The sequence below is a fragment of the Bufo bufo genome, chromosome 2 (assembly GCF_905171765.1).
Source record: "Bufo bufo chromosome 2, aBufBuf1.1, whole genome shotgun sequence".
NCBI classification, from domain to species: Eukaryota; Metazoa; Chordata; class Amphibia; order Anura; family Bufonidae; genus Bufo; species Bufo bufo.
In genome coordinates, this window is record NC_053390.1 from 567,053,169 (window position 1) to 567,070,196 (window position 17,028).

The window sequence follows — 17,028 nt, forward strand, 5'->3', positions numbered from 1 at the left end:
TCAGTCTTATGATATGCTCAGCGTATGTTAAAATAAAGGAGAATTTTCGCCATTTTGTAATATAGGGAAGTCATGTCTAATTCTGGACCATATTAACGATACATTCCCTCTATATTTCTAGGAAAAAGGATTTCCATACATAAAACCTGTGTGTATCGTATAATGTAAAGCACATATAATCCTATAATACGGAACGTCTTGTAATCCGAAAAGTAGAATGTAAATTGTAGATGATTCAGTCATTTCAAGATTTGCTTAAAACAGAGTCATCAGCTCTTCCATATTTCAAGGTGCTTATTACCCAGAATGAGACGCTTGTTTTATACTACTACATTACCATGTATTGTATTGGAGAAAATTGGATTGTAATACTTTATGACCCATCCTTCGATTTCATTCTGTAAAGCTTCCAGTGTAATCGAGATTCAACCTGTGAGACGAGTGCGGTATACTGTGGTTTATAGTGCTGAAATGATATTGTGTGATGTAGAATGGGTGTTTTGGTGTAACACATTCTCCTCCATCTGTGTACGGACCTCACTCTGTATGAGAACATACAGTAGGTGTGCTATAGGTCTGTAGCAACCAATCACTTGCTATTGGTATTCTAGATACAAGAAAACATTTTGGCGAGGGAATATATTTGTGATTATGAGACAGTTCATCTACTTTACCAGGCTTACTATTGATTGACAAGAGCACTTCATGTTAATACGTGAGATCCAGAACTTAGCCGCATGTAATGTCTTAATGTCCTCTGGCAGGAACCATTACAGCGTTCTTTGTGAATATTCCCATCTGCCTCTTTACGTTGGATGAATTTATATTGAAGAGTTGGGGACAACTTAATAAATCTGAGCTGTAGTTTCGATATAGCTCCAAAGTAAAGTCTTGTGTTTCCCAGAGTGAATGTACCTTTAATGAGTGTATTAACTTAATGAGCCCAATTTGGAGAAGCAAGATAATACCTTGATTCTATTACTGTATCCTGTCACAAAGCATCGATCGTTCCTTAATTTTATGAACTCAGACAGAATCTCTCGTAATTAGTTAACTAGCCTGCTAAGAAGCTTAATGAGTCGCTGTACATACAGGAGCCTTTTATTTTAACACTGTATTAAGATGCCAGACATACCTGAAAATAAGGTAGCTTGTTAAAGCTTTTTCCATTGACCTGTAATTTCCAAATGACAGCTTTCTAATAAGGAACGCAGAATTCAATAAAAGGCAAATACGTATAATTACTAGAGCGCCGACATAAAACATGGCAGAAGAAACCCCAGGTAGCAACGCACAGAGATGACCGCATTATCTGTGTGGCCCACATACTGTACATGTATCATAGCTTTTCTAGAAGATGGCGTCTGCAAACATTGCACTGGAAAAGCGCAAGCATTGTTTAATATAATACACACTTAAATAATAGGTTATGGTGATAAATTAGGTTAAGAATAAAAATGCAAATAAGAATATACACAAAGTAAATGAAAAATGTAGGTATACATGCCCCATGTGCCTGCTAAAGGTGTTTTTGTACATTTTCTTTCGATTTGCAAATCGATTTATAAAAGCAGGCAACATGTAACTGCGTTCCCAATGCAATATGTTGTATTAAAATAACATATTTGGCGTAATGTGTAACACAATATCAACTCTGAAGCCGGATATTGTGAAAAAAAACCTTGTGATAGGCACAATTCTGCTCTCTCGCTATATGGAACGATAAAAATAAAGTAATGGCAACCTATCACCACTAGAGGGCACCCTAAATATAGGATGCCCTTGGACACGATGCAGTTTGAAGAATGTTCCAGTTTGGTGACAGCAATACCTGTTAATCCTACACTGTACAAACCAGCTTGACTAATATGCTGCGGATCAATGAAAAGTTTCTTTTGTATTGCACCAGCCCTTTCTCACTATGATATACTGCTCATCCTGGTCAGTCGCTAATCACATAGGAACGGCAAAGGAATTAAAGGCAACTCCAAACAATGTTATTGTAGGTAACAATACTGTAGGCAGTAAATTGGAAATAGTAGCGTTAAAATTTGTGCTGGCCGGCTTAAAGCTATCAGATCCCATATCACCTCCTCATTAGACTATAATGGTGTATTTTGATAGAAAGCCCATATTCCTAACAACTGACAGCAATATGGCACTCATGGGTCAGAACAAGCGATACCCTTGAGGCTTTACTGTCTTACAGCGGACTTATTGCCCCTGAAAATAAACATTCATGGAGAAGAAGTCTGCTATTTAGCTCCATGCAGTCTCTCCGGTGTGATTCTATATTACATTTGCAAGGACTTTAGACCATATCAATGCATCTGGCAAAGCTCATTGATATTCAGTTTTGACAAGACAAGCTTTGACCTTATTCTTCCTTTAGAAATAGCAGCTGGCTGTAGAACTGATGTAATTCCAACAAAGCAGCCAAGGCTGACCAGCAGATTGATTAGATACCAACACACCAGGTTTTAGCTATGAGAGGTAAAATGTAACTCTCTTTTCCCAGTGTAACAAATTCTACTTGCAGGTAACATATGTGAACTTTAAGGGGTTGTCCTAGTTGATTAAAAATCTCAGAGGGCCTGGTTGTCCTACTGCCGCTTGCTTACAAACTGCATTGGCAATGTGCCATATACAGTGCATCATCGTTGCAGCCAATCATTGTCCTCAGTGACCTAGAGCTGAGGAAAGTGATTGATCATGGGCCATATACTGATATATGTCATCACTGCAGTTTGTAAACACCAGCACCCAAAAGGACAGCACTTGAGAAAGGGGTGAGTATAACATCATTTTTTATTTTAGGCTATTGAAGATTTTTAATTATCTCAGACAAACCCTTTAAAGGGTTTTATGGGAATAGGCTTAGTAAAGGGCCAGAAGGATTTAACATTTAAAAAAATTTGCATTACTTTGATGCCCGGCTATTCCGATACTGCTCCAAGTCTCGCTGATCTCCACTTCCTGGTCTTGGATCAACACACAAGAAATTGCTGGAAATGCCTGCTCAGCCAATAACTGGCTGATGTGGGTCACTGTGGTGGGCAGTAACTGGCACTTTGCGGTGTGATGGCTGTGGTGGACATTTTCTACCATTTCCTGTGTATCATTCCAGGATCAGGAAGTGAAGAGAAATGGGGACAAAAGCTGTGTCAGAACAGCAGTGGCGGAGATTTGGAAGCTAAGAAAAATTTTTTTTAAACCCTTTGTGGACCTCTTTAAAAAAAATATCCTTCGGCCATGAAACCATTTTGAATGGGTGGTCCGTCAACATAAAAAGTTGTTTTGGCTGAGGCAAAGACAGAGAAGCGGGCTAGCTTAACTAATAAACTGATTCAGAAAGCCATACCCTGTCATTACATCACTGGTACAGAGAGGGGCAGAAGGTGGAGCTTTCTTGACCATGGGACCACTGGTCCTGACATCAGGGTAAAGCACTTTGAAAAGACTTTTTATGTGGCTTAATAACCCCTTTTTTCAGATGAGGCTCCCACTAAATTAGGGCCTCTTATCATTATGTGTGATGGTTGCAGGTATGATCCAAAAGATCCTCAATGTTCTATCCTCATTCTCAAATTAAGGAACCATTCATTCGTCCTATTAGTTAGTAAATTAGTTAATTAAGTATTCCTATTTAGCTTTCTCATCCTCTCCTAGATCATTTATCTTATTATTGGCCTCCTGCACATGGCTGTATTATGGTTCCGTGCTGTAGAGATCTGTAAATAGGCACCCTTAGAAATTGATGGACACAAACAATACCTCCATATGCCTCCCATTTGACACGCATGAATCTATAGCATGTTTTATTGCATGTCATGATGCGGAGGCCTTCTCCATTATAGCGATGTTTTCTAGGAGAGGATATGGAAGCATCATCCTGAGGTGCAAGGTATGTTTACGGCTCTGTAATAAAAAATCATAGGTGCTCTGCATGCCATTATACAGACTTTGTGCATGAGGTCTAGCATGACTAATACATCACATTCACAACCTAAAGCTCAAGATTATAATGCACAGCTTTAAATAGTCAATACTAAAGCCCTGATCAACTATAATTTTCTGCAAATGAGCATCAAAATAGTAAGTGAAATCTCTCAAAGGCACAAAGAGCCTAAAAGTAGACAGCAAGGAAAACGTTGTATTGTACACATAATGACTCATGGGTGCCAAAACTTAATACTCCATTGTCAATTGCATTGACGTTTCCTAAAAGTGATGATGAAAAATAAGAAAAAAAGCAAACATAATAGGCAAATAATACAATTATTGGTTGCAGAATGATCAGTTAAGAGAAGATGAAATTGCCAATAGTCAACTATTGTTAGCATTGCTTCACTGCTTCAGCGTTAAGTGGAAGCCTTGTGGTCAGCACTCATGGGGATTCAGCAATGTTAGCTTCCACTGTATCTCCCTTTAGACGTTAGTGACTGATTGTGATATCGCTGGAAAAATAAAAAATAAAGCTGCTTTTGCCACCTACATTGGCACTGGCCTCCTGCTAAGAGTATTGGATTTCCTGCTCTTTGCTTGGATGAAAGAACTTGGAACAGACAACCAGGACAAGGGGATTATTGGACACTAGGTAATCAGTGCACCCAATCTAAATTCCATTGAAAATAATACTGCTTTCCTCAAAATACCCTGGAGAAGCACACTATTGTCACTTAGATGGCTTGCACAAAATAGAAATAGTTACGGGACAGAATCAATAACCCCTGTCCATCAGTGGATGTAAACAATGTCCATTGGAGCTGGGATTGTATAGAAAGTTTATCCATGTATCTGGATAGCAATAAATTTCGTTTCCTAGGAAACTGTAAAATCCTCTAACAAGCCACACACTGAATGAGCATCAGGTTGGTTTATAATATTTGAGATACAGCTTTGCATGTTTTTTTTTTCCTCCTTTTCACTTCATGTTACTATACAAGAAAGATTTATATCAAAGTCAATTTTCTAGAAGTAGTAGAACTTATGGGTCAGTATTCCTCTTCAACAGGTGGTCGTTATAACTTGGTAACTTTATTCATTAATTCCTCCGCCTTCATATTTCCTAGTCAAGATCAATATTTTTCTTCTCCCGTCAAAGATACCATTGTTTCGTGTCGGCCCATCTGCTCCAAGACTGCAGCCAGCATGCTGAGGTTCCCATCCGGGTAGTTCTGCGCTTCCCATAGATCTAGGATTACTCCAGTTGGACTAGGTTTTGTGGCAAAATAATTGAGATACCTGCACAAATAGATGAAGAAATCCAACAATCAGATATGTTAACCTATGGAAACATGCAATTGTATTCAGAACATTGGGGTTGAGGTTTATATACACTGGAGCTTTGAAGATTTAAGGCTGTATCCCTCCGGGCAATCGCCTACCCACTAGCAGAGGAGACCGCTGCTATTACATACAAACATTTCTTCTGCAGCATGAGGAAGAGCAATGCTATGCCATCGCTCGTCCCCATGCTGTAGAGTGGTTTGCTGGCAGCAGATCGTTATTGGACACCACGATCTGCCGCCTGCATATGATAATTTTTTAACATGTCAAAAGATTTGGATTGTCAAATGATGAAGGAGTGTTTGCTTGTTCATCAGACAATCGGCGGCAGTATTATACTGCCAGATGATCGCTAATGAGCGTTCATGCGGCCTGCGCATCAAGTTGGGGGGTGTGACTGATGTTTATGCCTACTTTCCCAATTGGCTGAGAAGCTATGAACAAGCTCATGGTCACCACAGTGCCGATTACTAGCCGATTACACACCATCAGTTGCGGCCAACACTGAACCTATCATCAGTCCACCAATTCCTTACCTAAGCTCCTGATGACGAGCGAGGTTATACCCTCTACAGAAACACGTTGAGTGTGTGGGGTTACAGTCAGACCCACGTTGGGCTGACTGTCTTTTTTCTTCCAGCTTGAATCTGCTTCACGGCGCTGCAAAGAGGTCTCTCCTGCAGCGCTCTGCTGATTATCTGACACTAAGTGCTATCCCCGGTGCACAGAGAACCCTGCTTGAGGGTAATCATTATCGGTGCCATAAGCAGGGTGCACCAGGACCAAGGCATTGCAGAGCGGTCGATTATGCAATGCTAAACGAGGTGACTGGGACACACACTGACCAGTGCTGCTAATTGCCTCCACCAGAGGGTCATTCTGTACACCAGCATTCCAAGGCGTTGACTTCAGGGGTACAAGTAGCCTGTAGTGCTCCCCTGGACCCAGGACCCGGTTAATCTGTTAGGGTAGTGGTATTACACCAACAAGGAGGAACTCTAACTTCCCAATTACCTCCTGGTGCACCACAGGTGTGTATTTTGAACACTGGAAGCACATCAGCAGCACAATATGGCTAGGTAACATATGCTTCTTTCCTGGAGTGGCTGCAATATAACCTTTATGTCTGATTCAGTTCTATTTGGGCCGCTGCCCCATTTTTAGACATTAATTAAAAAAGTATTTATTTATTTATTTTATTTTAATGTTCTATATAGGCGTGAACCTAGAAATGTAATCTGTGCCTCCCCTACATAAATACAAAATGCTACGCCTGGTTCAAATTGCACTTGCATGTACTACACATTGGTGCGTTTTCCTGTCAGGCTGCTCAGTTATGATGGTATATCATAGTCAGGATCACAATGTTGCGCAGTGGAGTGAGGCCCTTACACCCCTAGGTAGCTCTGCAAATCCTGCTCACGTTCTAGGACAAGTTGCTGGCGGCCATTTTAACTCATTCCCAGAGAGCGTCTTTAAATAATCACACATAATAATCAAAGCTTATCTCATGGCTATTGATAACAACCAAAAAGGAGTCTTATGACAATTTTTGCATATGTGTTTTTGGCCTTTAGGGAACAGAAAACATGGGTTCTGTAGTAGCACTACAGATTGATTTTAAGTTTAACTAATGAGTGACAGCTTCAGTCCACAAGACTGCATTCAATTGAAGGTATTCATTTGGACTAGAGCTGTCACTCAATAGTTATTGTCCATCGGTAGCCCTACAAAAAGTCTCTTTGCAGGCCTTGTCATCTCACATGATTACATAGAGACCTAAAATGGAATTATGACAGCTTACGAAGGCAGTAAAATATGCAGTAAAATATGCCTATAATGTAAGTACAGTAGTATGGAATTTATTTCTAGGCTACTGTCCCTAATCTAACTTTTTTTTAGCATTAACACTGTCTTCTGACTATGTGTATGCTGTATTTTATACATTGGGAGGCAGTGGTATGTGTACCAGCTTTTATGTTGATAATATTGCATTTAATTTCCCTGCAACTGTACGTCTTGACATATTGAAATCACTGCTTATTGAATCTTCCACTACAGGGCTAATAGTTTGGCGTAATTTTTTTTTTTTTACATCAATCATGTGATATTTTTGTAGAGCCAATTGTTACAGACGCGGCTATGCCAAATATGTCTATTTTATTTATATTTTTTTACATTTTAAACAATAAGGGCATTTTTTTTTAAAGAAAACTATTTTGTGTTGCAATAATTTTCATAGACCCATTTTATTTTTTCTGGCTATAGTCTTCTGTGGGGGCTCATTTGCGGGATGAGGTGATGTTTTTATTGCTACCATTTTGGGGTACATACGACTTTTTGATTAATTAACTTTTTCACCTGATTGGGTAGATCATATGATATTATTATAGAGCTGGTCGTTGCGGATGCGGTGACACCAAATATGTATATATTTTTTTTATTCTATTTTTTAGCATTTTTGAAATAACGGATTTGGGGGGGAATTCTTTTTTTTTTTATGTAAATTTTTTATTTTTTTTAAAAACACTTTTTTTATTTTTTATTTTACAATTTGTGTCCCCCATAAGGTCATACAAGACCTCTAACTTCATTTTTTTTTTTTTTTAACTATTGATTTTTCCTGTAACTGGGGCTGACATAGTAGCCCCAGTTACATGGTAAATACACCCCACAGAGAGGCTGTACAGCATAATACTGCACTGTACAGTCTCAGTGCAGGGATGATCGTGGTCTATGGAAGACCCGACAGCTCCTGCACTCACCACTGGGTCAGGACAGGAAGTGCACATCGCTTCCTGATCTGTATGCACAGCGCTTGTGTATACAGATCTGTGCATACAGTGATCTAGAGGGCAGGGACACCCACGAATGGTCCTTGCCTTTTCTCTAGGGTGCCTTGCTGTCACTGACAGCGGTCCCCCGCTCGGCAGCTGCACGATTAGTGTGCATCTGCCATCTCTAAAAAGATGGTTGTGACTTCGAATCCCCACAGAAACATTTTAAAAATAGAGGCTAAATAAAACTTAAATACATAGGGTGTCCCTAACAGTGAAAAGTTCGATTTTATTGAGAAAAGAATTGAGCAAAACATAAAATATGATCAAATAACACCCGTATTAACCCACACTAACCTTTTTAACTTGTGTAACCAGTATTTTTTGTTGGGAAAGGTGGCAATCCTAACAGCACCCCTGCTCAGGACGTCAATAGGCCCACTCCCTGCAGGAAGCTAAGCCTGACCAGGTGTCACTTCTTAAAAAAAAAAAAATCTTTTCATCGCGATATTCTGAGCCTCATAACTTTTTTATAGTTATGTCTGCAGCGATGTGTGGGGGCTCATTTTTTGTGGGACGATCTGTCGTTTTTGACAATACCATTTTGGGGTGTGTATGACTTGATCACTTTTTATTTAATTTTCTTGGGAGATAAAGTGATGAAAAAATGCTAATCAGCCTTTTTTTTATTTATTCTGTTACGCCATTCACCATATGGGTTAACTTTTTTAAATATTTTAATAGTATGGGTGTTTTCACATGCGGCGATGCCCATAATGCTATTTTTTTGTTTCTTTTTATTTTGGGGAATGGTGGTGATTTAAATTTAAAAGGTATTTTTTTATATTTGAAAAACTTTTTTTTTTACTTTTTGTTAAGTCCCCCAAGTGGACTACAACTTACAATCATCATATGTAAATTGCTCCATTAGTCTGTATGGAAATCACTATATCATGTTCAGTGCTGCCATCTAGCAGCCTGAACTGGGATATACTAACAATAAGCCTGGAAGCCTAGTAAAGGCTATGGCTTATTTTATAGAACAGGGTGCTTTCCCGAATCTCCGCTGGGGGAAATAGCGCCTGAAGAGGAATCCCATGATTCTGGTTTTTACCACTCTCAGATGCTGTGAGTGAGGGGAACTCATTGCTGTGAGGGGAGGGGGCATGTGGCGTATTCTGGGGGCATGAGGATGAAAAACTGTGTGAGGAGCTTTAAGGGGTGTAAATTTGTGAGGGAGGGCCGGAATTGACAGAATGTAACTGTGTTGTTAGTACATTATTACAAGATTTGGGACCCCACTTTTGATTTTGCCCAGGGCCACATTTTGTCTAAAACGGGCCCTGTAGAGGTCAATATATCAACAACAAGTAGTAAAATGCTAGGCTCCCCCAAGTGGTGGCTGCATATCTATGCAGGGAACTCAGAGCTATGAGATAATAAGGTCTGATTGCTACAATAAATTAAACAGAACCATATTTTAGATCTGTTTAGGTTAAAAAAAAAAAGTTTTTTAGTTTCAGGTAACATCAGTGATACCTTAAGATGCTGTTCTGCTCCTTAATAGCTTTACAAGTTCAAGTTACAGAGATAAAATAGTAAAATAACTTAAAGAGGACCTTTCATGGGTCCAGACTTTATAAACTAAGTATCAGGGTATGTAGGGCATATAGCGGGGATCTAATAGTGCTTACTATTTTTTCTGTGCGTTCGCCCGCTGTGGCCCCTGTTAAATTCTCCCGCCCTGTATGCTAATTTTCGCATCGGAAGAGGGAGGAGGAGACTGCCCTGTTTCTCAGTGGGCATCTCCTTCTTCCTGGCTGTGAGCAGTCCAATCACAGCAGAGAGCGTCACAGCCAGGGATAAGGTGAGCTTTTTTTTTCTCCCTGGCTGTGACGCTCTCCGCTGCGATTGGACAGCTCACAGCCAGGGCGAAGGAGACTCCCATTGAGAAACAGAGCAGTCTCCTCCTCCCTGTTCCGATGCAAAAATTTGCATGCAGGGCAGGAGAATTTAACGGGGGGCCACAGCGGGAGAATGGAGCGGCGCCCAGAAGAAATAGTAAGCGCTATTAGATCCCCGCTCTATGCCCTACATACCCTGATACTTAGTTTATAAAGTCTGGACCCATGAAAGGTCCTTTTTAAAGTTATTTCCTCTCCTGACATTAAATTGTGCTGAAAGAACCCTTTTCACCATGATACACAAGCCTATTTTGGATGAATGGATTAGTTTAACATTGGCAAAATCCAATAAATTACTTTTTTTTAGAGCATCTGTTGCATTTTAATGTCTAAGATCCAACAAGTGTCCTTATTGCAAGAAAATGACGGACTAAATGGTATCTCATGTACATAAAATGAAATCAGGACTGTAGAATAGTTCAAGCATAAAATGAGCCCAAGAAAGAGCACTAATAATTATACTGGTAGAGTTAACTCAAAATCTTAACTCAAATTTCTTAACTTATCGTGATATCCTTTGAAAAGCAATTGGACACAACTAGTTTAGTTAACGCATCTAGTTAAGCATGAGTGTTAACTCTACTACATTTGTACTTCATATGCGTCATGCTATATACTGTACATTAGTTCATCAACATTCAGGAAAAAAGCCCTGTAATTTCAGGAAGGGTTTCAAGCTGACCTGTCTAAGTTCAGTTTATGGGCTAGCATCCTCCAGTCATGACCTCGTGTCTGAGGAGCATCTAGGCTGCTGCACAGTTTCTGTCGAATAGTTAGAGGGATGCTGAAAGCACTTGGTCCTATAATGGTTGTTATGGTACTCGCGGAATCCATGAGAGGATAATCAATAATACAGCTCGGTTCCTGTACAAAGAACAAACAATTTATATTACAGACAATTTCTAGATATGGCTTGGTGCACGTAGCTTATTTCAACTTTATCAGAGTCTCAGAATGAAATTCCAATATGTTCTCAGCTAGCATCATATTTCTAGGCTGCAGAAATTAAATCAAATATTTATAGCTATCTTACCATTAAACCATACATCTGCGTCCCTGGACCTTGGGTCTGTGTCTAAAACACAGGCCTGTTTCCATTAGATCAGCCCTGACATACAGCAGGGTTAATTGCATCAACGTAGGAAGATGGGGCCAGAATCTACATGATCTTTTCTTACTCAGAATCTGTACAAAGAGTTTACTAGTATGGACACAATGTGCTTGGTAATTAAATACCTTCAGATACATGTTGTATAATATGACTGCATAACAATAAGGCAACAATTGCTTCCTAAAGACACCATCAATTAGAGATCTCAAGGTGGGAATTAAAGTTGTAATCAGGGCCTATAGCAAAAAGATCAAAAAATAGCTGACAACCTGGCTTCTGTATTTGGAACAAGGTGACTTATACAGTACACTTAAACAGACTATCTACCCCATGGAGACAAGAGCAGAAAGACGCACAGGCCCATTTTCCCTTTACTTCATTGTTAATTCTGCTAATGGAGTGGGGCTAATTTGCAAAAGTTAATACACTGAACAGAGAAGGAGTTAGAAACCAGTCTTGGGGTGGGTTCACATCACGTTTTTGCCATCCGTTAAGCATAAACAAAATCATATTCATTAATGGATGCTTCAGACAAATGCCATGGAGTAGCATCTTTTCACCATTGAGTTCCATTGTAAAAAATGTATACGTTAACGTATACGTTTTTTACCGGAATCTACAGGATACAAAAGCGTGGTGTGCTTCGCTTTTGTATCCTTTATTTATTTTTTATAACATATCTGTCAAATGGATAGCAAAAGCATGATATGAACCCACCCTTTTGGCCTCAACAGCACCCACAGTTGATGCATCTACAATTCTTACACTTTTTAATTAAATCTAAATGACAATTGTATAAGTGATAGTAGATCTTAAATCCACTGATTGGCGTGTGTGCCTCGACTCTCATCACCACCTACCTAATATGTATATCCTATCTTAAGAATAGGCCATACATTTTTTTAAACCAGCACCCCCCTTTAAAAGGGTTGTCCCAGATAATTTGGTTCTCTGTGGCACTCCTCAGGTACTTCCGCTGCTGGAGAAGACGTGCCTGGATACGGCACATGACTGCTACAGTCAATCACGGTCCCCAATGGTCTATAGTTGAGGACAGTGATTGGTTGCAGAGGTGAGGTGCTGAATCAAGGCACGTCACTGAACATGCCACAATAGTCTGTGACATGTGGAGTGATGTGCCGCACTGCTGCAGCCAATTACTGTCCACAGCTATAGGCCAGTGAGGACAGTGATTGGCTGCAGGAGTCATAAGCCGTATCCAGGCACATTACTGCTTCTGTTTGAAAACAAACAGCAGCGGGAGTACTGGAGAAATGCTTCAGAGAATGGCGCTAGACAAACTGGTGAGTATATGATTTCTTTATTTTAAGACATTGTAACGGTTGTCCAAGATTTTTTATTATTTCTGACAACCCCTTTAAGTGTCTCATTTGTCTTTTTGTGCATCTCTTTTCAGTGCTTTGCAAAATTACTGATAACATATTGTGATATAACAAACATTTTGGCCAGTTTTACCCAGTACCAAAATCAGCCCGGCTACATCTATATCTGAAAAATATTACTTTATGACATTCAAACCTTGCTACAAATAGGTTATAAGAGTCACTATGCACAGTATAGGATTCAGAGAACAAAGCCCTAGGAGCGTCAATACAATTAAATGAAGATTACGGTAAGTATTATCTTGTAATTAAATAAGCATTAGCCATCTTCATTCTGCTTCGGTTGGCATTATGGTTTCCCAAAAATTGAAATTACCAATGCCTGCCAATGTGAATGATCATTTTCATTTGTAATTATGTGATATTTGAAGACGTCCCTATAGATGATTTTCTGTACATACCTCTGTGGCTGTACAATTCAGCTGGAAAATCTGTCCTTCCCCCTCCACCTGCCTGATACATAGCTTACAGGACAGGTCTGTGGTGCTGAGGCTGAATCGTTCCAGAGTAAAGGTGCAATGAAGATTCCTTTGGCATCCACTCCAGATCTGATAGAAGGGAATTTCCTGCACGATACAACCAACACAATGAAATTAGTTCTTTGGACAAAAAAAATCAGATCACCAAGTTCTAACTGGGTGTTTTTCAGTGGAGTCAAATTCCTGACAGGTACTGGAGCCAATGATTCAATAGAAGGGAAATACTGAAGTCCTAAGATGTTCTTCAGTAACGGTATAAGCAAGCCTGTGACTAGAAGATCAGCCTGTTGACAACCCCTCCTCTCCTCACGTTGCTGCCTGTATTACACAAGCCACTAAGTGGCAGACACCATGCCAATAAAAATACAACTTGTACTACAAGGACCATATCTTGTTATTCACAAAGAGTCTGTTCCTCCAAGTAGAGGCAATCTTCTGCCTTCAGCCTATATTACTTTAGCACATTACGAGCACAGCGTTCAGCTCCCCTGGGAGTGATGGGCTACAGAGTGAAACCTGGTTAATGGAAGCTGAAAGCACTGAAGAGAAGTTGTACAGCCTACAGGCAATGGCAAGAAGTTGCTGAACTAGCACTATATCTAATCCATACTGAGCTTCTCACACAGTGCTGCTGAAGTCTTGCCAAGTGTAACTGCTTTGGCCAGGCCAGCAGAATTATTAAATGTGATTGTGGAAAACAAGGGTGGTGAAGATAGACAATCAAGGCCACTAAGTGATAACAAACTCAGTTCTTAAAGACTAAGCCAAAATGGGATAAACATTAATAAAATCCAAGTCAAAAGCCTATTAGTGAAGATAAAGTTTAATATGGTAACATGCTGGACATTCCACAATGCAGATAGGGAAGGAGAACCTTACAAATCATACTAGGCACTTAAGTCCATCCATTATCTTGAGTGGTTCTATACACAAGTGCTTACATTTTAAGGGGGCGCATATATCACATCTATTACGGAAAGCTTACTTCTATGTTTGACTTTCTATAAATGTTTATTGAAAAATATACTTGCATTTATAATTGAGCACAGTAAACTACATGTAGCTACAAGATTAATACACTGCCTGTCCAAAAAAAAAGTTGCCACCTGGATTTAACTACGCAAGTAGTTAAGAGCCTCCTATTGAATAATTACTGCATGTGCGATTATCTTTCAGCTGGCAATAAGTTATTTAACCCCCAACTGGTGCAGTGAGTTGCTTCTCATTTCTTAAACAACCATGTCGAAAGACACATCTCGTGGTTGTGGAAAAGATGTTAGTCTGTTTGACAAGGGTCAAATCATTGGCATGCATTAAGCAGAGAAAACATCTAAGGAGATTGCAGAAACTACTAACTGTCCAATGCATTATTAAAAACTGGAAGGATAGTGGGGACCCATCGTATTTGAGGAAGAAATGTGGCGGGGGAAAAAAAATCCAGAATGATCGTGATCGGCGATCACTTAAACGTTTGGTGAAATCAAATCGAAGAAAAACAACAGTAGAACTCAGGGCTATGTTTAATAGTGAAAGTAAGAGAATTTGCACACGCACAATACAAAGGGAACTCAAGGGATTGGGACTGAACAGCTGTGTAGCCATCAGAAAAACACTAATCAATGAGGCAAACCAGAAAAAAAGGCTTCAATTTGCTAGGGAGCATAAATATTGGACTCTGGAGCAATGGAAGAAGGTCATGTGGTCTGATGAGTCCAGATTTACTCTGTTCCAGAGTGATGGGCACATCAGGGTAAAAAGAGAAGCAGATGAAGTGATGCACCCATCATGCCTAGTGCCTACTGTACAAGCCTGTGGGGGCAGTGATATGATCTGGGGTTGTTGCATTTGGTCAGGTTTAGGTTTAGCAACAGTATGTGCTCCAAGAATAAGGTCAGCTGACTATCTGAACATACTGAATGACCAGGTTATTCCATCAATGGATTTTTTCTTCCCTGATGGCACGGGCATATTCCAAGGTGACAATGCCAGGATTCATTGGGCTCAAATTGTGAAAGAGTGATTCAGGGAGCATGAGACATCATTTTCACACATGGATTGACCACCACAGAGTCCAGACCTTAACCCCATTGAGAATCTTTGGGATGTGCTTGAGAAGGCTTTGCGCAGCAGTCAGACTCTACCATCATCAATGCAAGATCTTGGTGAAAAATTTATGCAACACTGGATGGAAGCTTATCAAAACAATGCCACAGCGAATGCGTGCCGTAATCAAAGCTAAAGGCGGTCCAACTAAATATTTTTGGTGGCGACTTTTTTTTTTGCGGGCAGTGTAGTTCCCAGTAAACATATTTAGTCAGCGTAGTGCAGATTTCTGAGATTGTAAAGGTCTGTCAAATCATTTTAACCAAATCCAGCAAACAAACCGGACTGAATCAGCAACCAATTTGCCGGTTGAATCAGTACTAAAATTGGAACAAATTGCTTCGTTCACCTTTAATATTTCGCTTAGACTACACAAAGATCTGACAAGAATTGTCAGAATGGTCCTTAGACAATTCCTCTTTATCACTTTTGCTACATAATACTGTTGTATTGTTGTTTAGAAAGCTGGGAGTTACAATACAGCAGGAAATAGCTTTACATTACACAGTTTGTGGTTAAATATGGTCAGTGAATAGTCATGTTAGTTACATTTGAAGAATATTAATATGCAATTCAGCCATATAACATTTTGTCTACGGTCTGAGATGCCCTTGCAGCATGTGGTATATAGGACAAACTAAAAGAGAAATACGTACAAGACTCAGAACATAAATCCAACATAAAAAGATATGTGGAATCTACTGATAGCAAAAAAGAGGAAAAAAATAAATAACAAGAAACTACATTGTTGCAACATTGTTACGAAAGGAAAACATAAATGGAATGAAATAAAATGGGTAATACTAGAATACATTAAACCTGGATTTACTCCAGAAAATAATAAGAATAAATTGCTGCAACATGAAACTAGATGGATTACAAAAATGGAAACATTAAAACCAAAAGGGTTGAATGACATCTGTAATTTTAAAGTATTTTTGTGAAATGTCAATTTGTAACCAAATGAATGTTTTTAGACACAAATTGAGATTCGAGACAGACTACGCCCATGCCCTAGAATATTTAAGGCTGTTGGTTACACCTGATCTTCACGCATGAGTAAGGGGGCATGACCCCCGAAACGTCGCGCTTGAATGTGGTTTACAACTCGGCGAACTCTGAACAAGTGAGCCTGAGAGCCATGCAACACTTTTTAATTGTGAAAAATAAAGTAAAGAAAGGACCAAGAGGTCTTCTGAAGCGTAAGTAGTATCCTTCTCATCTAACAACAAATATTCAAAATGTTATATGGCTGAATTGCATATGAAGTCTGAGTATCAAAGTGAGACTCTTAGTCAGCCAGAAGTGTAAAATACAAGGGAGTACCCTGATGGATTATAAAGAATATTAATATCACATTTAGTAAATTCTCCATAATGTACAGTATATGAACTTAAAGGGGCTGTTCCCCTTTTGGGGCTCTTTGGGCAGACACCTTCTCTTGGCCAGACCTGCAAGGGGAAGCATACTTATCTGCTCATTGCCTCTGGGTCTAAGCTTTGTTCCCCCTCTGCCAAAAACCTTTTGAAAATCTTGGGACAGACTCCATCCTGGCCATAACTGCAAAGGGAAGTATACTTTCCTGCTTCTCACTGCTGGCTCCTACACACAGCTGCCTTACTCAGGTCCACCACTGGATCCTTGCTTCATTGCTCCCCTGCCACTGGAGCCTCGCTCAGGTCCACCATTGTCAACATCTGCTTTGGCAGGGGAGCAATGGAGCAAGGATCCAGCGGTGGGGAGTAGGTAAGTATGCTCCCTCCAAAAGGCGCACAACCCTTTAAAAAAAGTACCTTTCAGATGAACTGCATCAAAGCCCCTATGATAAATTACATGTTATTTTGTGAAGAGTTTTGTTGTCTCCATGATATGGTGTTCCACTTTTATGCTCTAGAACCTCAA

The 17,028-nt window shown here is 39.8% G+C and overlaps 1 protein-coding gene across 2 annotated transcripts in view; it reads right to left on the reverse strand.

Annotated features, from left to right (window-relative positions):
• Positions 1 to 4,529: 4,529 nt before the first annotated feature.
• The window catches only part of UNC5C (unc-5 netrin receptor C), a 386,735-nt gene continuing 374,236 nt past the window's right edge, over positions 4,530 to 17,028 (reverse strand). For both annotated transcript variants that reach the window (XM_040418177.1, XM_040418176.1), the window contains 3 exons: positions 12,946 to 13,110; positions 10,713 to 10,894; positions 4,530 to 5,244 (listed from right to left, as the gene is read on the reverse strand). In XM_040418177.1, the coding sequence (XP_040274111.1) occupies positions 5,079 to 5,244; positions 10,713 to 10,894; positions 12,946 to 13,110 (513 nt within the window). In that variant the 3' untranslated portion in view covers positions 4,530 to 5,078. The remainder of the gene's footprint in view (positions 5,245 to 10,712; positions 10,895 to 12,945; positions 13,111 to 17,028) is intronic.